General features: G+C 36.1%; 1 protein-coding gene across 1 annotated transcript; it reads left to right on the top strand.

The window, feature by feature from the left end:
• Window positions 1–326: 326 nt before the first annotated feature.
• On the top strand, window positions 327–22,481 carry LOC136819976 (uncharacterized). Its single transcript, XM_067076209.1, has 25 exons — window positions 327–598; window positions 1,870–1,928; window positions 2,730–3,000; window positions 4,027–4,239; window positions 4,840–5,022; window positions 5,835–6,032; window positions 6,970–7,074; window positions 7,378–7,517; window positions 8,784–8,931; window positions 9,445–9,777; window positions 10,165–10,330; window positions 11,338–11,480; window positions 12,143–12,348; window positions 12,781–12,911; window positions 13,353–13,507; window positions 15,581–15,886; window positions 16,319–16,615; window positions 17,135–17,407; window positions 17,923–18,113; window positions 18,968–19,065; window positions 19,795–19,954; window positions 20,337–20,406; window positions 20,603–20,868; window positions 21,215–21,437; window positions 21,993–22,481. The coding sequence occupies exons 1-25, from the start codon at window positions 382–384 to the stop codon at window positions 22,298–22,300; spliced, it is 4,860 nt and encodes a 1,619-aa protein (XP_066932310.1). The 5' UTR covers window positions 327–381; the 3' UTR covers window positions 22,301–22,481.
• The last annotated feature ends 2,105 nt before the right edge of the window (window positions 22,482–24,586 follow it).

Raw genomic sequence — 24,586 nt, 5'->3', positions numbered from 1 at the left:
TGCTGACGTCAGCATATGAAGTCAATTTTTTGTGTTCTAAACTGTCAATACCTGTGCCTTACATCAGTGGAGTGTTATGTCATTTGGATCATCTATTGATAAGTTATAAGGATATTTCTCATTTTCGTATTTTAAGAAATAAAATATTTCTTAAATTACAAATTAGAAATATTTTATTTCTAGAAATATTTTATTTCTTAAAAATAAACGCACTGGATTTTCGTGTTGTTTATTTAGGGTAGGGCCTCCTTAACATATAGAATTACGGACATGAAATAGCTCATTATATACCAAATAATATTTCCCAGCCCTATTTATTTAGCCCTGGCTTGTAAACATACCCGGATCCATATTGCTACATATGAAAATGACGTCAACCTAATGACTGTCTACATTTTATGGGACGAATCGCAATGTCCTGGTACCAACAAATTCATTATATTCTTTCAAAAACAGCTCTTTGGAGGATCTCATCAGGCAAATATCGAAACACCGATCAGAGAAAATGGAATGAAATTGTTACTTCACGCTGACTGTGTTTATTTCATACGTATCAACGCAATATACAACAGGATTATTTTCACCGGAAAAAATGGAGGTAATTATATATTAATTTTCTTGGAATCTAATTTCTGTCTTCGTGATAATTACAAGAAGCAATTAAAGCTATATAAGATTTTGTTGGCAAAAATACGCGCTTTTTTTATAAGAATGGTGTTTTTTGTTTTACGATATTCTTAGGCTTTAATCCAAACCCAGCCCAAATCTAACATGCAATACATCTAGCTAAAATTTAGCATTTTAGTATTGCTTGGGAATAATTGACAATTTACAGGTAAAATACTCTAAAAATTGACATTCTTAGATTCAGTTGTCAAATTCCATGATGCAGGTACTCTTAGCATATTCTTAGCATATTCTTTTTGCCTAATTTCGTCATAAATATTCGTATAAAGTATATAAGTATATAAGTATTCTTATACATTTATTTTTTATAAGCATTGCACTTTATAAGCATATCTAGGCTCAGATATATGGCAAAAATTTAAGCATTATCTAAGCCTACGAAAATCTTTCCAGGTGTTTGCTGTTTTTTGCTGGAATATTTTCGGATTTTTAGAATTTTCCTAAAACTTTGCTTGTGATATAAGCATCCTTGTAAGCATTTGAGCCTTGTCAAGCTTGTTTTCAAATTTTTGTATGCTTATAAAAAAAATGTAAAAGAAAAAGCGTGTAACAAGAACAAGTTAAAAACATTTCAAGGCTCTGCAGACTCTTTAACGCCTCATTTTGTTTAGAATTTACACAAAATGGTGAAAATAAGAACAAGCTAAGAACAATTTTAGGCTTAAAACTCAAAAAGTTAAAAACACCTGAAGGTTTTGAAAATGAATGTTCTTATAAGAAAAACTTGTATATGCAGATATATAGTTTTCGATGGGCTTTCTTTTTCAAAAACATTTTAAGTCCTGTGAAAGTTTTTCCCTCTCTGATTTTAGTCCTATCATATGAAAATGTATGATACCACACTTATGAATATCTTCTCAACGAGAAGAAAGGGAGATCCATTGAAGTAAAAAGCTTAAAAATTAATTATTTTTGGATAAAAATAGAAAAAAAAAATTGGAAAATTTTCAATTTTTACTGATGATGGTGATCGGATGACACCGAAACGTCTAAAATATATGTTTTAAATTTTATTCAAATAAAATGAAAACGCTTCTGTGTCTGAACTTTACGTTGAAAAAAATATTCAGGAGGATCAATTAAATTTTGTTTTGTTACCGCTGAATATTATATTAGGAAAGATTTCATCTTAAGTTCTATGTCATGATATTTTGATCACATGAATCGATTGATTTATTACAGATTGTGAGCGTAAGCCATACTACCAACTTCTGACAGCCAATGGCAATAACCAACCAGAGGTAATTAATGTAATCAGACTGGTATAAAAAGAAATTAAGTCCGAATATGAGCATCTGACAGGGCTGCAAATAAGCCTCGGTCATCGGGTGCTTGACTGGCTAAAAAAAGGTGCTTGACTGACTGAAAACCATTTGTGTCGGTCACAGTCTGAAATTCTATTCATATTAAAGAACGTCTTTAACTGCATTTAAAGTTTCATGATCGACACACTTGAAATTCTTGTCTTTCTGAAAATCATCCTTAAATATTCTTATTGTATTCTCAGGTTAAGAACCTAAATTTTACATGTAATGCATACCTGGAGCAATAATTGCGTTTTGAAATCCTTTGAAACTTTACTGGAGGATAATTTTGCCAATTTACAGTTAGAAAAATTCTCTGAAAATAGCATTCGTAGTTCACTCGTCAAGTTCCATGCTGGTGAAAGATATTTTTAAAATTTAGGCTAATTCAATTACGAATGATTTTTTAGATACATTCTTGTAGCTCCTTTACTAACAATAAAACGCTACGCATTTTTGCTAACCACATTAGGCTGTCCCATTACATTTCCATACAGAGGGTGGACAAGCCTTTTTAAGACAAATAAAGATCCTTAGAAATATATGTGGATACCCCCTGGAGAATGGAAAAATGTTGAAATGGAAATTCGTCCACCCCCTGTATAGATATAAAATGGAATGGCCCATTTAACAAACTGACTGACCAGGATTTCATAACACTTTTTGCCAAAGCATAATGGGCATAATTTCTCATTTAGTAAATAACTTCACGGTATTTCAATCCATTATTATCCATAGGATTGGGGCTACAACTCTTCGATGTGGCAATTAGAAGAATATAGAAGTCCACGCATTAATTCTGGTTTAACCGGCTTAACCAAGGTCAGTGAAAAAGCTAAGAATCGAAAGTTCAATCAATTTTGTATTGGTACAAAGCGTGGCAATTATTTCCATTGGGTTAAAACTGGTTGTAACCAGAGTGTATCTTTGAAGAGTGCTGTCCATGGCGGATGTACGTTCGACCAGGAAACAAGTTCCAACAATGCCAGTTTTGGACGAATGGTTAATAGTATGTATCAAATCTCTACCCAGCTGGCACAACGTTGTTTCAACGTTCATCTTAAGTTCACATCTAAATAACGTTGTATGAACGTTAAAATAACGTCGTGTGCCAGCTTGGTATAGGCTATCAAGAAAATAATGTGTGCATCAGTCTTGATGAGATCTAGTCGAAGAAAAATAGGACCCGTACTATGCAGAGAGAATATAGCTTAATCTGAGCAACTTTGAGCAAAGAATCTTTATGGTGTATTTACATTGCACCGTCTCTTACCGACCCTTTCCAGCTGTCACACAACGTTTTTTCAACGGTTATCTAACGTACACAACGTCCATATAACGTTAGATGAACGTTGAAACAACGTTATGTGCCAGCTGGGTTACAGTGCACTTTGGGCCGGGGGGGGGTACTACCCTTGTCGACCGACGGGGGTGCTCCGCTGAGGTTCGAAAAATGGACCCTACGTGGGACTCGAAATTTGCGAAAAAAGTGACCCTGAATGGGCCTGAAATTCCAAAATTTTCTCAAATTTTCTACTTTTTCCTCAAATTTTCCAAAAATAGGCACCCTACGAGGGACTGATTTTTCTATTTTGGTGTTTTTGCGACCCTACCTGGGACTCGTGGAGGTCAAAAAAGGTACCCTGACCAGCGGAGCATCCCCGTAACCCATCTTGCCCTAGTACCCCCCCCCGGGACTTTGGGAAGCCTGAAAAAAAACATAAAGGCCTCACCTACAGTTATTAGGTAAACTCTTTATTATCCATCTTGTTATAATTCTGCTTACTATCAAGGTTGGGTCAAAACCTAAAAAAGTTGAAAAACAATTCCTATGACCATAACATTATAACCAACTTCCAACATGGAAATCACGAAAAAAGTCGAGTCTCCTCATCAGAGAAAATTTTTTTTTGCTTATATCAGCATGATATAACAATAAGGCAGACACTGTCCTGATATGAAATATGTGTCTGTTATGAAACGGTAACACTTATGTAAAAAAAACCTTTAACATAATAAAAGAAATCGTTTTTAGAGCAAGCTTGGTTACCACCTGATTTCAAAGAAAATGTTAAATACGGTTTTAACATCGAGAACAGAATCCGTTTCGGGTTTGTTTCGGGGAAACGAGATGGTGGAGAGTATCAAGTCGGAATGGGACTTGGTGACAATAGTAAAACTGGGTATGTAACAAGAAACGCTGCAGGAGCTGCCACGAATCATGACTCGACTGTTCACTGGGTTCTCGGTATGTATTTTTTGTAATATACTTTATTCGTGATATTCATGACGTAATGTTTTCTAAGGAAAGACCCCGATTTTTGCCAGTAGTGGCAAATTTTATACAACTTTTGTCCAGTATAAATTTGCCACTACTGGCTTAAACCGGGGTATTTCCGTAGAAAACATTACGTCATGAATATCATGAATTTATAGGATATAAAGGTTTTTCGTCTTTTGTTAGGTTACGTAATTTTAGCCATCATGAAAGCCAACGTTCGATTCGCATCAGGGATCACCTTTACAGATTCGAACGTTTACTTCCAAAATGGCGGAAATTACGTACCTCAACAAAACATGAAACACCTTTGTACCATATAATATTTTCCAAATTCTGCATAAAATGAAAAAAGAAAAATTATGTCAAAAAACGTCGCTCACTACTATCGCTTAGCATCACGATTTGTGTTCAATTCTTAATCTTGTGAGCACAATAACACAACTGTGTATATTACTTTCTGGTCACCAGCTTTATTTTTCAGACTTTATTTCTTCAGAATCTGTATGGTTAAAGTTGAAAAAAGACCTCTTAGTGAAAATTTTGATATTTTACTCTTCAATTTTCCAGGTCCAATTGAGCAGCCAGTAATAAACCCGTTAAAAATCACCGAAACATGGCAAGATTCACGCAAATGCAGTTTTGGACAAAAATATTTCACATATTCATGTCTCATCCCGAATAATAATAAATTTTATGCCGAACTGTGTCCCGGACAAAGCTACCAAGAACAAATTTACAAAGAATGTCCTTGTATGTGAAACAACTTATCATTGCCTTTATATTTTTTCATTTCTTTGTTTTTGAACTACTATTTTGAGCTTAATTGTAGTCAGTTTTAACATTTATTCTGTTTCAAAGGAGGGTCTCAGAAGAAGGGGGGCTTCGGGTTTGACGATGTGACGGTACTAGACCTCTTTGGTTGTTTTTTTTTTGCCTTTTGAAGAAAAAGATGACGACTGTAATTTGGTGTCAAACGTGTTATGTACTGTCATTGTTGACGGTTATCCAAGAAAAATGTGTTTATATACACCTTTTCAACCGTAGTTGTGTGGTCAGACGTGTGCCACTTTATTATCTAATTATCCCCCTAAACTCGATCCAATCCTTTTTTACACCTTCTATTGTCTATAGGTGTGAAAAAAAGACGGGGACGATTTTAGCGTGGTAAAATGAACAAAAAAATGCCCGCGCGGCGATTGGTGGCTACGGCCGAAAAGGTGTATTTCGGTATTCGCGACAACCATACATCTCCTTCTCCAGACCTACTGTCTTAACCAGGTTTAAAATTGGTTTTTTTTCTCTAAACAGAAGGATTTGACATGAAGTTTTTACAGGCGGGGGAGGGGGGGGGGAGGGGGGAGGGTAGGGGTGTAGGAGTTTAATGCTCTAGTGAAAGAACTACTCAAGGGATCAAAGTTGTATCTTGTACCTAATTAAAAATATGTTTTAGCCCCTCTCAATTGGTCAAATCCAGAGATCCAGAGTGCGTATGAAAAATAAGACGTGTTAGTTAGTTATAGAATTCTTCGATTTTTTTTCATCTTATTATTCTCTCATTTTAGTTGTTGGGCCAGTGAACCTGAAAACCATTGACCGTGGTGAAAACGAAGCCACTTTATCGTGGGATGTATTTGATAAATCTCGTTTGTTGAGACGCCCGGATAAATTTTGGGGATATCGAGTCATTGTGTACACCGACCAACCAGCGTGGACAGAAATTCAACGTCATGAATTACAAAATACTTTTATCAAGATCACTGGTAAGCGAAGGGATTGGGGAGAGTAAAATATGACTCAACTGATTGGTCGACAGTAGCTCTAAAGTTTTGCATTGACCTACTTTCACGATAATATAACAAACTTTTGTGACGGTTAGTCCGTCTTGTAATGTCGATTACCGTCTGAAGTTTTTTATTGCTAAAAATAGAAGTTTCTAACTTTAGTCCAAGGAGGCCGCCCCACTGGTTTCCGTGATGGCGTGATTAGCGTTTTTTTAAATTCTTGATTTCGTGATTTCGTGATTTAAGATTTTAAAGTGCGTGATTGCGTGATCGGAGGAGCCAGCGTGATCAACGTGATCGTGATATAAATGAAATTTAACTCGTGATAACGTGATTTGAAATTACTCAAACACAGTGTCACGTTTATCTGCTAAACACCTTAATTTTCAGGTTAAGTAAAAAGCAAGGACAACTTAAGCTGCGTAGTATATCCACTTTGCTTCTAGAACGAAAAATCAAGCGGATATTGATTCTAGAAAGAAGCAAAGTTGATTTCTTTGCGTCGTAAGTCAGACTCGTATAGCTTTCGGGTTAGTCTGTAGAAAAAATGTTCATAGCGTGTACAAAGGATAGAGAAGATTCATTTATTTCTATTTGGTTGAGTCGCAGGAGGCTCTGACGGCTACTTTCACAACTATAGACGCTTTCAATTAGCACCCCGTCAGCACCTTGGACTGACTACCCCATTCCCATCACGTGGCATCGGTTGACCCAAGCGAAGGTTTGTTTATTTGTCAAGTGATCCGCTGCGAGTGGGAATCTAACCTCAGTCGCCTGTGCAACAACTAAGGTCAACGACGACTATTCTACAGGGCCTCGTCGTCTGTCGTCCGTCGGCGTGATTTATCTATCGGATACTTAACTTTGTTAATGTCTGCTTTTGTTGTACTAACTGTCGTTTCTTTTCTCTTTCAAGGATTGAGCATTTTCACTCATTACAAGGTTGAGCTGCAAGCGAAAGTTCTTGAACGAACAGTTTATGGCGATTCTACCGAACTCATATTTCACACCAGAAATGACGGTAAGAAAATGTTCCTATGAACTTGATGTGATGATGTCTTCCGACATGACATAAACCCAACAACTGATTGGTTGTAAGTGTTAACGTTAAATCAATCAATACTTTACTTTCAACCAATCAGCTGTTGAGTCCGTAGTGCATAATATCAGAAGACGTTGAAGTGATATATGCCCAATATATAATTTTTATATCATATAAATGTTTTCGAATTTCTTTAAAGTACAGGTTGTACTTGATTTAAGAAAAAATTCTATTCTTCTTCTTGACATCCAAATTTATCATCACTTTATGCGTTTCTTTTAGTGCCTGTTGCTGCACCTACATTGACTTCAACCATGGTCGATCATCAGTGTGTTAAATTGCAATGGACATCCATCAACGAGAATGACTTGAAAGGCTATTTGATTGGTTATAAGATCACCACTTTGCGCAATGGAACATTGGTAATTCTAACTAATCTCGAACTATTTGTCTAGATCTAGTTACTCCATGGAAGAGACCTAAGTATAAAGTTCTACAATCATGGTCGAAATGTATTGAAATTTTAGTGTATGTTAACGTTTTTTCAGAATTTTAAGTTCGGGTGAGAATTGCTATTTTAGAACTTTCACTTTCTTTCATTGAATGTTTCGATTTTGGATGGGTTCGGTGGCTTCTAGGCTATATTTCAAGCCTTATTGGAGCAAATTTGAGCTTTTAAATCCTGAGATCCTAAGGTCCTAAGTCTTAAGTCTCGTGTTAAACTCAGAGTTAAAACTCTACTTTCTAACTGTAGTTACCACGCTTAAAAATCATTTGTGGTGTTTAAAATTTCAGAGGGGAACCCCCTTTGTCTCCAATATTTTGTCCATGATTGTAGATTCATCTACTTTACGCTAATAGACTAAATTGACATATCGCATAACTTTGCTTGAATCCTCAACCACTTAAAAAAAAACTGCTTCCTAGACCTGAATATACGGCCGAAGACCTGATTTAGCGGCCGAAGACCTGAATTAAAAACCGAAGACTTGAATTAAAACCGAAGACTTGATTTAGCGGTCGAATACCTTTTTTAACGACCGGAGACCTGGAGAAAATGAATTGTGGAAATTTGTTATAAATATTTTTTATAAATTCAATCAAGATTTTTTGTATGAGGTTTCAATGGGAAATAGTATTGAAAACCAATTAAGTTAAAAGATTTTAAACTAAAAAGAATGAAAATTAATGCCAATAACTCGTCTCGAACTACCCATCTTTCGTCTTTGACACTACTGCACTAACCACTGGACCATCGCAACTGATGCATTGCCGAGTGGTTCAAGCTAATTTAACTGACCCTAACTTATCTATCAGGTATTCGGCCGGTGACTTGCTAAATCAGGTCTTCGGCCGTTGATTTAAGTTTTCGGCCGTTAATTCAGGTACTCGGCCGCTAAATCAGCAGGTCTGCTGTCTTTACTTTTGTTAAGTCTGCTTTGTTGGTTTGTTGTATCATAGAAGAAATTATTATCTTTAACTTATACAACCCGAGAATAAAGTGGAGTCTCCATAACTCGAACACGCACGGGGAATACAAATTTCTTTGAGTTAAGGAAAATTCAAGATATGGAGTATGTTTCATAAGGCATTGTTAACGGAAGGGACCAAAAACATATTTGAGTTTCGAGTTATAGAGGTGTAACCTAAAGAAACTTTACTGCATTTATGATTCTTTTCTTTGGTAGATTGGAACAAGGGACGTGAACATCACAAACAATGAAACAATTTGTAACTTACTTTCATATACTGTCTACCATTTCACTGTCCAAGTAACCAATGAAGATCACTCGGGCCCAGCCTCCCTGGAAAGCTCTTCCATGACCGATCAGTCAAGTAAGTAGAAGAGGGTTGACTTGGCACTTGTTCGCCAGCACCTTAAACCAGGGTTTCGCGGCTCGAAGCCCCTCTCCTTCCCATGTTCCGCTCAGTTCATAGCCGTGGACCCTGTAAAAATAATGGAAGCCTAAAAGTTCTAGATTACTTAAACTGGAGTCGTTTATAATGCGTGTAGTACTAATAATACCAATACTAATAATAATAATACGGGATTTAGTTTGTATAAAATTGTTCCATTCATTACTTTTTGCTTTATTTCTACTATGTATAAATTAGTCGTCTAGCTTGCTAGACTATAGATTACTGGGCTATCAACGTAAAAGTAATGACTTAGAGGGTTTTTCCGATTGATTCTTGTTCGTTGAGAATTTAAGAGGGCAGATAGTTCAAAACAACTGGATAGAGTGGATTTTCCCTATCAATATTTTGAACATTTTTTTTTCTAAATAGGAGATAATTTCAAATGGCAAAATCTGCTCTTTTAAAATAGGCTCTGTTTATTTCTAACAGCTCCGACAGCTCCACCTTTGGACGTTCAAGCAGTCGCCAATAATCTGACAATCGATCACTTGGGAATCGCCAATATAACCATCAAATGGGGTGATGTCCCTACCCTCGATCGTCAGGGAATCATCCTCGGCTACAAGATATTTTGCTATGACCAAAACAAAGCTCTCGTTGACGAAAAGACATTCAACGAGACTGGGGTGAATCACGTGATAATGTTTGAGAATCTGGTTTATTTTTCGGATTACTGGATTGATATCTTGGCCTTCACCGGTCCTGGAGACGGATTCTCCTATCCACAGATTAATTGGACGTCTGTTCGTACGGAAGGAAATCGTGAGTTAATTATACTACAGTTAATTTTAGCTAATTCGAACTTGAATGGAAAAGAACGAAGGTTTCACCTAATACGGCGAAAGGGAATCTGGATAAGTAAAACATTTACTGAGCTACTATTTTTCACTCTCTGCGCAAAGGTCATTAACGTGTCATATGAACTGAGTGGTTTGACGCTCATTACAGTATACGAATCAAAATTCTCAATCTTTAAATTCAAAACGGGGAAGAAAACTTGATTTTAGGAAATGACGGAACACTCTGATCAGATTCAGTTTTATGATAGAAATGTCATATTTTCGCTATGTATCACCAAAAGCTATTGTAGAGTTTGTTACGATACCTCAAAATCTAAAACTTAAACTTTTTGCATTTCTATTTTTTCAGTACCAAAAGCTTTCCCCATCAGCAATGCATACAATACGAGTGCAACGTCCTTGATGGTTGAATGGGAGGATCTATCCGCGGTCGATTGGAGTGGTTCAAGCGAAGGCTTTACTATATGGGTCATCAAAAATGAAACTAATAAAACTGTTAAAACAAAATCATTAAGGTACTAAAATTGTGAATCGAGTTTCATTTTAAAATCCATCCATTTTCAGTTAAAACCTTTCCTTTCCACTGTGAAAATAAAGTGATTGTATAAAAACATTACCCAGATTATATTGGGACGGACTTTACTGGTTTTAAGCCAAAATGTTTATGTCAAAATCATCTAAAGCCAAACATTGTGCAACAAATTAAATGTTTGAGACAATGTTGGAAAAATTTTGCGCCAAGAAAGTTCAAATGTTTCAAGAACCATGTTTTATGGTTCGCTCTCAGCTCAACAAAAGGACAAGGGCTATTTTTCAAGTTTACGACTTTCAATGTCAATAGTTCCAAGTTTTCATATTGAAATTTTCGTCTCGGAGCTCATCATTAAAATATTAAGAATTCTGTCCAATTTGTTCACAAATTGTGATGTGTAAAGTTCACTTTCCGTTATAAAAACCATTGACTTCCAAGCCCGAAGGGCTAGACTCGAGACTTCTGCATGGGAAATGAAGCCACTTTTTTCCCATCCAGAACGCCCGCGCGTGGTTTCTACACAAACGCCAGATTGAAAATAAAGTCTATCGCTAGATATAAAAAAATGCAGTCCCAAAAACAAAGTTGCCGCTAGATACAATCCGTCGTCATGATTGCGGCACGTTCTAGGCGCGTTCTGGTTAGAGATTCTACTCTAGCCATACAAAATGCAGACCCCAACCGGAACACAGTTGTGAGGTTGAGGCCGTCAAGCAAAGCGGGGGTGCCCGCTATATTTTTAGTAACCGGAACAATTACGGAACTATAGGAATAGAAAATATATCTGACCCGGCCTTTTTAGCGCCGAGCGGGCTTTAAACTCAATGATAAAAACTCTGCTTTGACCAACGTAACTTAACTTCAGATAAATAAGAATGTTAAAAAACTCCGAGGGTAATTAGATTGATTTTTTCAATTAAGTTTGATTCAATTTGGTCCGTTCGATTGGCTCGTTCATTTTATTTTTCAATTTTTTTATTATTTTTTCAGTTTTAGTTTTGCGCGTTCAAATAATTTCACACATGAGTTTACGGGATTGGAATATTTCACCATTTACAAAATACAAATCGCAGGATACAATCGAGTAGAAAAGGGTCCAAGATCAAGTTTATTTTGCAGAACAGAAGAAGCAGGTTCGATATTGTATTCTTTGTGATTTTTATTTATAATTTATTAAAGGGACACAAAAAGTGAAAATAAGTTTTCCTTCTCGGAAGTATGAAAAAGGATTTATGTACTGACATTCCAAATTTGTCGCCTGTAATGGAGTAATGTTCGAGTAGGATTATTCTTTGCCTGATGACACTTGTGTAAAATACTCAAGAAGCTATAGACTAACATTCCAACAAGCCTGGAAGATACTTACACATTAGTTATTAAGGCCGGTCTCCATGTGCGTGCGCTGCAATCGCACTTTTTGGCTTCAATCCATTTTGCTTGGAAAAAAGATTACGTCATAAAAATGTAGCACGGGCTCGAAAGAAAAGTTGAACAACACATTTCAACTTTTTTTGACCGTTACGTCAGATCGCGCCAATGGAGTTGCTTCATTTTTCTTTTGACCAATAGCGTGGAAGCTTTAATCGAAAAAGTGCGATCGAAGCGCGCGCAAGTGGAGACCGGCCTTTAGACTGCGAGCATCCCTGAAATATTTTTTGCCATAACAAAGCGTAAGATAAAGATGCCAGCAGACATATTTGTTACAATGAAGCTTAGGTAATACTGCTAATCCCCAATGTCATCATACAATTACTTACTACAGAACTAACATTTTCATGAATCTCTATTTTTCTAGCACCGGAGGTAGTACCTGAAGTCACACAAATAGAACCTTCCCTCAATACAACTAACCTAATCATTTCATTCCCTGCTCCTCCGGCGTTACCGGGTATTTTCCGGGGTTATACCGTTTACGTTAGTCCGGTATATAAACCGGAAGACTTCCTCATCGGACACAAAGTATCTGAATTGAAATCTCGCAAACGACGTGCTCTAAACCAGGTAAACGGACTACATTAAGAGGATAATCAGATGGTTAGAGATATTTTACTTGTAGATCCAAATCGTTTTGTGGAACTCTTTTCCCAAGTCAAGGTATTCAACTTATAAGTTTTTGTGAAAAATCGTAACATAAAATGTTAACGGAAGAACCGTCTAAGAACCCATAAATTGACATATATTAACTTTGGAAGAGACTTAAGATTAAAAGATTTAGGGGTTTCGCTGATAACATTAGAAGGAAACTATAGACAAAAAATCTCAAATGGTTTTGCGGTTTCTTATATTTCACTCAACCCACTGCTCAAATCCATGGCTAGCTTGAGCTTTGGTCAACGAGACCCAAAATTTGAGAAAACAGATACCATTCAAAAAAAAGCAATTTTTCTTGGAGTAGTTTGTAGTAACGACTACAATTTTTTACTTTCTTTTCAGAATCAAAATACAACGAATAATATCAACTCGACGAATGGAGGTTTTTCGTTGCCTAACACGACTTTCTTGAATAGTACGACGTGTTGTACCTGGAATCGCTCCTTAACTGATAATATATGGATTGATGGGATGTAAGTAACTATATATGAGAATATTTTCATACAATCATAGTGCATATCCCGTAGGGGATATCCCGTAGGGGATATTAGCTCCCCCCATATTAGGGTCGTACTATCGTATGAGTGGACGAAAATTTGAGTCTCAAAGTTGGACCCTGACAGTGCAGAACTCACACAATTCTGTGCAATTTGTCAAAGAACCAAGAATTTTCTTGATAATTTTAGTCCATTCTACGGCAAAAATAGTCAGACTTTCCAAAATAATAAGTGAATTATTTCGTTTCTCTTACTTTTTACAACCCTACAGTGCTCTTTCTCTCTTAACGGCCCTTAAAGTGCTTAGAAGCCTGAAAAACGTACCCGAACCGTATCTACGGTAAGTCACTGAGATTCTGAGATTTTCTCGGTTCGGGAGAATGGTAATAGATTATATTTGTTATATTGTTTTTACAGAAAAGTGTACACCTACAACCGATACGGGCCATCAGAGAATGAACTGGTTGTGGATGGGCTGAATGGAAACACAGAATACCACGTCAATGTTTCGTTGAACACAAAATTCGTTGGTGTACATACACCTGGTGTTATCGTCAAAACCGATGACGGGGGTAAGTGATTTCCTTTTATACCCCCATATTCATATCAAAAAAGTCTTTTCGCATGAAAAGCGATACAGTTGACGCTCTCTAATTCGACGTTCTACTATTTGATACGCTCCACTATTCGATAGCATTGAAATAGGCCCGGTTTTCGTGATGGCGTGATTGTATGAAGTTAGATCGCTGCCAAAATTCGATCCTTCAAGTCGTCCCGTCGTACTAGAAGTTGTCCCGTCGCACTAGAAGTCCGCAGGTCGCATTAGAAGTTTGCAAGTCGGAACCTTTTGGAAGTCGAAACATTCCAAATTTTAAGTCGAGTCGTTGCCTCAGAAGTTAAATCGTCGCAAATTTCGGCAGTCGACTCATCCCAAAGAGTTGGACTCTAGGCTATTCCGAAAAAAAACTTTATTGTTTCGTATATCAAAAATCAAAATATTGCGGAGATAATGTTATGTTCGTGTGGTGTGCGATGTGAATTTATATTTATATTTTTATCTCCATAATATACCTGATGGATGACATGAACACTTATGAAAACAGTTAAACGTACATGATTGGAACATGTACCAAGTTCCGACGAGTTAACTTCTGATAAGAACCACTAGAAACTTGGTATGGTTCGACTTAAAAGAATTACGATCTGCGAACTTCTAGTGCGACGGGACGACTTGAAACTTGGGATGATTCGACTACCAAAAATTGCGACGGGACGACTTCTAGTACGACGGGACGACTTGAAGGATCGAATTTTGGCGGCGATCTAACTTCATATGATTGGCGTTTTTTCAAGTTTGTCGTTTCGTGATTTAAGATTTTAAAGTGCGTGATTGCGTGATCAGAGGAACCAACGTGATCAACGTGATCGTGATAGAAAGGAAATTTAACACGTGATGAATTTTTTTTGCGTGATTGCGTGATGTGAAAGGTGACTGGGGGGCCTTTTGAATGTCACATTTAACAAGGAACACTTATCATAAACGACGCTCTACTATTCGATACACTCCTTTACTCGATGAAATTGAAATTGAAAGGTACGAATTCATATCCCCAGCCATTGAATATCCACACTGAGTTTCAGTCCTATATTCTTACTCCGAATGAAAAAAAAAATTATCGGGTCTGTGAGAAGGTTTATGTTAAGTAAAGTAATCGAATTTCTTTGAAGAATGTTTTCTAGCAAGGAATGTTAGCATGAAATCTATAGTTTTGCAAAATAAACTTTTCTTTGCTTGATTTGGAATAACGATAATAAAATTTTATGTAATCTTCTTTGAAGTTTTTTTTTGGTTCGTTTTTTTTTCACAAAGAAAGCCGCCAACATCGTCTCTAAGTCAACTAACTAATATTCTTCTAAACATTCTAGTTTTGGTTGTTCCATATTTGCTAATCCTATAGAAATACCTACGTAAACAGACTTTTCAAGCCTGCTATTTTAATTTTATCAGAAGATATTAGTCAGGTTGCAAGTCGAAGATCTAATTTTAATTCATAAACAGAACCCGCAATGATAAACATACACTCTTCTATTCTATTCAAAAAGTGAAAACCTTCCATCACTAAAACAAAACCTCGAAATACATTCTCTAACTTTCTGCCAGTTAGCCTTTCAAGCGATATGTATACGAGCAAATTTTGACAAGCCTGATAGAATTAAAAAAACTTAGTAAACTGCTGCATTTTATAATTTCGATTTTCAAATCTTTTTTGGCTAATTTTCGTTATCCGTCAAAGAGAGAAGCTCATGGTGAAATAGAGTACCTCGCCAAAAACCGGAATTTTTTATTCACTTTGATTATTTTGAAAACAGATATCTTCCAAGTTTTTTAAAGCAAATTTGATTTTCCCTATACATTAGTTTCGAAAGTTTATAAAGTATCATAAAAAATCGAATATTTAAAGCCCGAAAAACTAGGTTTTAAAAATTTGAAAAAGTAGCAAAGTGGTATAGACGTTATTGCACAGAAAATAGCCGTTACGTCTGGTAAGGCAAATCACGGTTAATTCGAACAAATAAAGTCTAGCATTTTCAAATTAAAATTTGTTTAACTTCTTATCTATTTACGTTCTATTTTATCGTTTCAGTACCTCTTTACTCAGCATTCGATGTCAAATGTCAAGTTAATGGACCGTACTCCTTCGATGTAAACTGGATTCATTCTTCACTAGCCTATACGCGTGGCACTCGGACACATTACCGAATCTATTACCAAATCAAAGGGAACCAATCAAATCCCATCTCTTACGAAGTTCAAGAAGACCCTGATAAAAATTATTTGTTTATCACTCGATTGGAATTTTTTACATCTTATTTAGTTTGGATCACAGCCTGGACGAAAGCAGGCGAAGGGAACAGGACACAGGCTATCACTTGCAAGTCGGGCGAATATTGTAAGCAAAGCAGTGTCGGTTTTTCTATCATTGTAAAGTTGACATCTTGCTTGTTCAACGATTCTCAAACTTCTTCGGTAGATCGCTAAAGGTTTAGAGTGTTACATCGAGACCACCTTTAAAGAAAATTTGAAACTGGGAGACTGATCTTTAAGTTCCCTATCTGTCCCTCCTCCTCAAATATTTGCTTCTTTGTCTTATCTCGTCTTGTTTCAAAATTAACTTTATATCATAAAATGACCTTCAATAATGTTCACAAATTGCGATTCCTTACTCGTACTGAAACGGAATGAAATTTTTCCATCGGTTAAGTTTGAGAATAATGTCGTGTACAACCAATAGAATAGGTTCATTCTTATCGGGACGCCGCAAAATCGTAGAGCTTTAGAATGCGGTATCGTTGCCTGTTTACTGTTCTTCACTTTTTCCCAGTTCCTGCTACAGGACCCATAGTAACAGCTGACAACTACCAATCACCAAGCAGTATTAATGTCACGTGGTCAACCATTGACCAATGGAATGGCATCCCTGCAGGTTACTTCATCTACTACCGTCTCATCTCATTGGCTGGTAATGATGTCATACGTGAGGAAGTTGAAATTTTCTCTCCCAAGGTCGACCAGAGATGGATAGTTTTAGAAGGTTTGGAGGTGTATGGTATGTACAAAGTACAAGTTGCTGGCAAAACTGGTTATGGTATAGGTCGTAAATCAGATGCCATTAGAGTTGGTACGTAGCTTAGTTTCTGCCCGGGGGGTCACTCAATTCAAAAACGACCATGCGGCCTACATATAGGTTTTTGAAATCGGACCCTTAGAGTGCAGAGAAAATTTTGCAAAATTTGAGCAGATTGGAGCGAATAATCGACCCTTACGGTGCATTTCTTGAACAATTTATGACCATTTTCAGGCAGAATATGGTCAGACCCTAAAAGTGCACTTTGGAAAGCTTGGAAAATATACCCTTAAGGGCCAGGCTCATTTACCTTGATTGCCCCCTCCCGGGAGTTTATGATATTCTTAACTTTTTACCACAGTTTTCCTAGATTATCTTTCGGTATCTCCTGAATGCTTCATGAATATTATAAGTCTGCCACGTTTGTAAACTGCAGTAAAAGTCATTTTCAAAACTTTCATTCTTTGAATGTATCGATCGAAAAGTTGTTGATGGTTTAGATAGTCCTATTTCAAAAGCTTTATCTCGCTGAGTCATTTTGATTTCATTAATTTCAGTATTTTCATCTTACAGCAACCTGTCGCATTCCTGGACCAATTATTGAGATCAACTATTACGAGTTACCTCCGTATGTTTATACAACCGGTAATAGCCAAACAGACCCGGATGGTTTGATTACCGGTGTGGCAAGTCAAAGTATTGTCCAATGTGCTCTTACATGCACTAGTTTCAACGAGAGTATCAAGGTAGTCTACAAAAAAGTACGAGTAGCCAATTTGTCTGCGATAGATACACGCCTTCAACTTCAAGGATCTCCAAGTTTCTTGTTTCCAAGATTTGAGAAAGGTAAATTAGAGTAACATTACACCCCTGTCTCACAGCCCCGTTGGAACTTTTTTCTCAGTGTGGGTAACAATTCCTATTGAAATCCCAATGGGGGTAGAAATCCCTTTGTTCCAAGGTTAAAAAATTCAGTGGCAATTGTTTTGAAGTGCAATTTTTAAACATTGAATTTCGAATTGGTATTTCGAAAGGTATTTACCCACCGGGGACGAAATTTTTGTCAATCTTTCCAGTGGGGCTAGGCTCCCAGTGGGTCTATGACACAGGGGTATAACATTGGATAAACTACTACTCAAATGTACTAAGGAACTTCTACCTGAAAAAGCAGTATTTTAACTCCAAATCTAAATTTCATTTTTTTCAATCTCCAGAAATTCTTTTGAACGGAAGACAAATGAATTCAGTTATTTCACAGTTTTAGAATTCTTCATTTTCAATATTTCACATTAAAAACCTTTGGATTTTCATTTACTATTGGCATAAATTATTACTTATTTTTATACATTTCTTGATTACAGGTGGTAGCGGGAATCAATTCTTTGAATTAATTCAAAGTCCTGGACCTCTCTTCATCGAGGTTCCACCGACCACCATAGAGCTGGAAGAAGAAAGAGAAAGACATTTAATTGACAGCATTTTCAATACCCTACCATTGATTCTGTTATATGCACTGATCAATGCTATTTTTGGATGTATCTTTTTTTTTCTGGTAAAACACATTTTAAACTATATTCATGATATGCATCATTGCAATGTCTTTTGACATTACATCACGGACCCAATAGCTGATTGGTTGTAAGTGACTCAAAATCAGTCACGTCACTTTCAACCAATCAACTGTTGGGTCCGTGGAAGACATTGCAATGGTGCATATCATGAATTCTCCTTAAGATTGAGCACCTTCATCGGGGGCACTTATGACGTTTTGCAGTCTTACAGGGCTGTCCCATTTCATGATACAACTTCGAAATCTTTTCCAATTGGTTGACCCCCCTGACCACTTTCATTTTCATCAAGTTTAGATACAGAAGAGATAGACCTTTCGGTGACCACCATCATCAGTTAAAAACATAGAAATTTTCCAACTTTGCTTTTCTCGAAATTTTCAAAATATGTCCCCACCCATTCAATTGTCCAATCCCTGTCAGGGAGCTCAGCGAAAATTAGTTACTGTTATAGAACAGAACAGGGATCATTTACTTTACAAGGCGTAAAAACTTTCGCGCGAGCAAAAACGTATTTTACCTATTTTCGCGAAAGTAATTGTCTTTGAAGATTCTTGAAAAGGCAATTTGCGAAAGTTTATTTATGCTCGCAAAAAAAAGATTCTGAAAGAAATTTTACTACAAATTAGATAAAGTTTAGTGTGAGAATTACACAAAAGTCAATCAATTGTGTGGTTTGGGTACATTTGAATGATCAAAACACTGGTCTTATGTATCGAAAACTTGAGTTTTCAACTTAAAATATACCTAAGTGAAATTAAATGCCGTAAATTTCGAGATTTTTCGACTTCGCGAAAGTTTTTACGCTTGAAGTATATTGATCATTGCGTTATTTCAGGAACCAACTGACGGTGAAGACAAAAGATTTCCCCTTTACTCACTGCATGGTTTATTTGAAGGATTTTATTTTGCTTTCATCACAAGTACTACAGTTGGGTAAGTAACCAGACATCGAGTTTCTTTTCTCACTTTTAGAGGTTGAAAAGGAAGATAATTATGTTTCTAATTAAAGTCTCTTCAAAAATTCTGCGGATATTTCACAGTTGATTGTATGGTATGAAAGAGATATACCTCCTTGGAAAGGGAATTCGTCGTTGAAAAGAATAATTTTCTAAAATTTGAATAATTGAGTCAAAAACCTACGTATTGCGTACATTACACAAAAACGTGAATGGTCTGCTATAAAGTTGTTAGACCACGAGGGACGCGTATATGCGTCCAAAACAAGCCAAAATACGGAGTCTCAGACTTGAGGCCATAGCTCCTGACCACTTGAGTTAAAGAGGCATAAACCGCTTTTAGAAAGAGTATTAAAATATAGCTTTTCAATGGTACCAAAACCATCTTCTAAATCAAAGACTACAAGCTTTTATAACACTTTGTTTTGAGTTTCAAAAAAAAGAGAGAAAAATTTCAACTTTTTCAACAAAAAAAAACAGAGTGCATAAAAGGTTAAGATATTTTGAGTCAAAGGAAAGACATATTTAAAATGACAGCACTTACACTCTCAACATAACAAATTCCTGCCCATCTGCGCCGTTTTTTTGAGAAATTTTGCAAAGTTCTGATCTGTTAGCATAGGAAGCACACTTTCTTTCTATATCATAATAACTTTAACACATACTTAGACCTTAAAACCCTTAATCTTTCCAATTACTCTTTTAGATATGGAGACAAAGTGCCCAATACATTTCTTGGTCGTGTGTTCATTGTTATTTGGACATTACTTGGTATAATATTGACAAGTTACGTAGTTGGTAATCTGACTTCAAATCTATCTTCGTATGTCATCAAATCTAAAATCACCAAAGTTCCTGAAGGAAAGGTTTGTTTCTTTGATGAAATTAATTTTTCGCGAGATCTAATTTCGGGTTTTCGCGAATTTTAGCCCTTTTCGCGAAAATAAATATCACGTAATTCCTTTTCATGCATCATGATCGCACTTTTTCGATCAAAGCTTCTACGCCTATTAATCAAAAGAAAAATGAAACCGTTCCATTAGCGCGATCTGTTTCAAGCGTACGCTACATTTTTATGACGTGATCTTTTTTCCAAGCAAAAAGGATTGAAGCTAAAAGGTGCGATCGCAGTCGCGCGCAAGTGGAGACCGCCCTTTATCATTAAGGGGTATTTATTTTTCCTCTTTTGCCTATTGAGTTCAGTTATTATTGTTCAGTACCTTAATAATGCCGTTTTTATTTCTGTAGGTGATAGCCGTACAAAGTTCATACGAGTATAAATGGGCTGAACGAAATATGATGGGATCTTTGATCAAGGGTGAGCTGCTTGAAATTACCAATTTTTTCCTATGATTGATAATCAGTTTTCTTTAGGTTATGAGGAAGGAAAAGATTTTCCATCAGCTTTTAGTACAGTGCAATTTTTGTAGCTGAAATCTAGAGAATGCATCTAAGCGCCGGGTTAAGATTTTATGCGTTTTAATTCGTTTTATTTAATTGATCTATTTTTCTAGATCACATCTATCATTCGCATGATGAACTCGTTTCCGAACTACAAAAAGGAGACTTCCGTTACGGCATCATAGATGCGTATATTGCTGAATACTATAGTGTCCCGATTATCCGAAACGGACTCAAGATTCGTTCCCCGATCGGTAAAAATGAGAAAATCGGAATCAAGCCATACGGAGAATACATCAAATTGAAGAGTTGTATTTCGCAAACGACACTCGATCAGATCGAGTTTGTGCAAAAAGCTGTCAATGATATGAAGGATAGGGTTTGTTTTTACTGTTTTTTTCTCATTAATTTTGGATCTCCTCACAAAAGGGCTCAAAGAAGATCTTCAATCTTTCTCTAGAACGAAAACCCTTTACCTGGCCCTGTCACCGGGGGACCATGGAAGAAGAACCACTAAAAGTCACTGGTTCTCTATGGGTTGATAAATTTTAGAGTTTTCATAAAATTCAAACCACGTATGCGCTTCCTTAGAGGATTATTTTTAACTTCTTCGTCTTGAAATCTTAGGTGCTTTTCCTTGCTGGTTTGGGTGTTTCAGTTAAATAATTACGAAGAATCAATTATTATGGAATAATTTTTCATACTGCAGAAATTTACATTTCTAGAATTTACAAACACTAGCCAATGACAAAGATTCGGATCAAAAGAGTACATCCAAACTTGAAGATGACGTCATCAGTATGATAAGCCCGAACTCAAAAATGTTCATCTTCGTAATGAAGATGTTAGGGGCTTGTTTTGGTGTCTTTTTCATTGCTGGATGTATATACACATTATGTAGAAGTCGTATGCGAAATAAGGAGAACATGAAAGTACATACTGATTCAGGTATAACAGAGCACTAATTAAAGCATTCTTATTGGCTTATATCGAGTGTTACGTCATTAATCAATAGAAGGGCTACATCTTTTTGTAATTATTTTTGACGGTTTTTTGCCAAAAAATTAATGTTAATTCTATTTATTCTTTCATTATTCTTTCGGCTGCCATTTTTTTATTTGCACAACAACTTTAGAATACAAAAATAAGGCCTCTAAAATGAACCCATAAATCAAAGATACATATATTTCTATTGCTAGGATTCTCTAATGGACTCTTCCAGAAAATGTCCGTGCATGGAAGGGGTGGAGTATATAGTGTCCGGGGGATAGTGAAAAATCTACAAAATTTGCCCTGTCCGAGGGGTAAACTTGCTCTGTTTGGGTAATTTTTCCCTGTTTGAGAGTTAATTTTGAATGTCCAGGGGGTCAACTGGTACTTGTCCGGGGGTCAGACCTGCTGTGCGGGGAGTAAATTTCTAAAAAAATGTTATATCCTCCACCCTTCATATTCAAATTTTTTCTGGAAAAACCCAATACGATATTCAAATTTTTTCCGTTTCAGAAATGCTTCTTCAAAAGCAAGCCAGCTTACGTCAAGAATGGCGTCAATTAATTGACCAATGGAAACATAATATCCACCATTTTGAAAATTTCATTCAATCAATCGACCTGAAGCATGCGCGCGAGATGCGAAAATACACAACCGACATTTCGAAGATTATCGGTGTCAATTTTAGATACGTGAAACTTTCGGAACTACCTGTCCCCATGTCTTTAGTGATGGAATTTAAAGAAGTTGAAAAACAAAAAACGAAGTTGAATCGTTTGAAAACGAGAATGTCACGCAATGAAAAAACCTCTTCGTTTTAGTAAAATCTTTGAACCCGAGAAGAATCGTTGTTGCCGTTGCTATTAACAATTTCAGGGGTTGCTACTCTCTAAAGTACGTCAAAATGGCTGAATAGATTCGGCGAAATAGACTCATTCTCGAAAGGCTATGTTTCTTTTACACAATAAAGATTCGACAAAAATCTAAAAAGAACCATTTGTTTGAAAATCGTTTAAAGTTAAGAATTTTAGTAGATTATAGATTCAAGATTTTCATGTTAGTTTCATGAAGGTCAGTAAACGCGGGAAAATATATACTGTATGCGCAGAGTCAGGGCGTCAGGGCGGTTTACGGGAAAAGATAGTGGCGGTAGAGTTTGGAACACTGTAAACACCTTCGCCACTGTTTACCCGAACTAAACTCGTTTTCAAATTCATCCCGCCTCCTGAGTTATTTCCTTTTTCAGTGATAATGTGTAGACGATTCTAGGAAAATCGACGAAAGATGCAATGGAATCTGAAGCCGGGGAAAAGAAGCTTTTTATCAGTTGTTCGAACTGAAGCTTTGTTAAGGCTTTAATTTAGTAAAATTGATTTGGCAACCTGCACCAGGCGTTAGTTTTTTATCGGAGTCTTATTTTGCATTTTTCTGGGATGATAAATACGAGAATTCGAGTTAAAACAAAAAAAGAATATATGATGAAGCGGCAAACAAATTGCAAAGGATTTGAAGTGCGAATCTTTGATGTGTAATTTAATGTGTAAATTAGGAGAGATAACAGATGAAGTGCTAAAATCTAACACTCTATGGTGTTTGGAAAATCGAAAAAATGAATTTTTAATGCTATTTTTTAGACAATTTAGGGCACTTAGTCCTTTCTTAAATATAGATTATGCTGATTTGTAGGATGAATATTTAGTACCCATAAAAGTCAATGAATAAAGTGTTTTCTTTTAGGGCTACACACATTACACAATAGTCAGGCAATATGTTGACGATATATTGCTGATTGCCGGCAATATATTGATTGTCACCTTGGTTTGCAATATTCCAACAATATAAGTAGGAGGATTATTTACAGAACGAAAATTCCTTTGTTTATAATAGAGTATCAGTTGTTTACTTCGTACATTTCGGTCCGCAAACCATATTGTTGAATGTTTGACAATATATTGTGTAGTAGCCCCTTTTTTCGGTCATACCTAAAAAGAATGACTAATATTTAAATAATTGATGATGGATTATTTGGTAAATTTTGCATGCCTTTTTGGATGTAAATAATTTAATTTATAAGTATTAATGTATACATTATAAAAAGAATAATAAATAATTTCAAAAGCATAGAAATTCATACTTATATAATTTTGCGGTCAATCGACGGAGAGGGAAATCTTTCAGCCTTTCATCTTAATTTGTTTGGGTTGGTTCACAGTGGAGATTTAACCCAACTTCAAACAGTTAACAAGGGGGGAATTAATTACAAAAAGGTGGTACAAGTTTCACTTAGGGACAAACTTTCATTAAAGTCCGGTTTAAATTTGAGGACAAATTAAAATGAAAACCTTCTGGATGGAAGGACTTCTTGTAACGAAACGGGATGTGAAACATCTTTTTATAAGAACTTTCGATGACAATTTCAAAATGTCTGAAAAAAGTCTGGGGTAATGTTTTCATTCATTTCTTTAACCTTTAAACTCGAGGGGTTTTACGAGTATGGGGGTTTTACGGAAAAGGTAAAAATAAACCTTAAAGGATGATGCTAAGAAAAATTGTATTTTAGCCTTGACCCCTAACAAAATGAATATTCTTATGATTAACCATCCCAGACGGGGTAAAAGAAAATCCCCACTGTTTTATTTTGATCTTGTACTCAGCAAGACGTTGAAAATGGAAACAATACTTTATTTTGTTTGTATGATTAGGCACTGTGCACACTGATTCCCATTTCAAAAGATGTTTTAGAATCCCACATTAAAAAAAGATGGCAGGGTGCAATATAAACCTATCAAAGAGACAATAGAGTGTAAATAGAATAATCTATTCAAAACAATAATAAAGCTTGTTAAATTCTTATTTGCTATTTAATGATGAACACAAAAGATTACAAGGGTTTAGCGAACCTTTTCACTAATTCCCTATCTCTTCCACTTTTCTCATCCACAGCAGATCTCGGCAGCTTATAAAGGCTGGAGGCTAGCACCCATCTCTCTCCAAAACCCCTCAAAGAAACATCTCTAAGGTTGAATAACCAAACGACTCAATATCAATAAATTTTGAAGTCCTACTTTTTTATACCTCTCCTGGCCTTAGAATTAGATGCATTTGGA

This window comes from Clytia hemisphaerica, unplaced genomic scaffold, assembly GCF_902728285.1.
Source record: "Clytia hemisphaerica strain Z4C2 unplaced genomic scaffold, Clytia hemisphaerica genome assembly, whole genome shotgun sequence".
Lineage (NCBI taxonomy): Eukaryota > Metazoa > Cnidaria > Hydrozoa > Leptothecata > Clytiidae > Clytia > Clytia hemisphaerica.
This window is presented reverse-complemented; position numbering and strand designations above follow the sequence as displayed.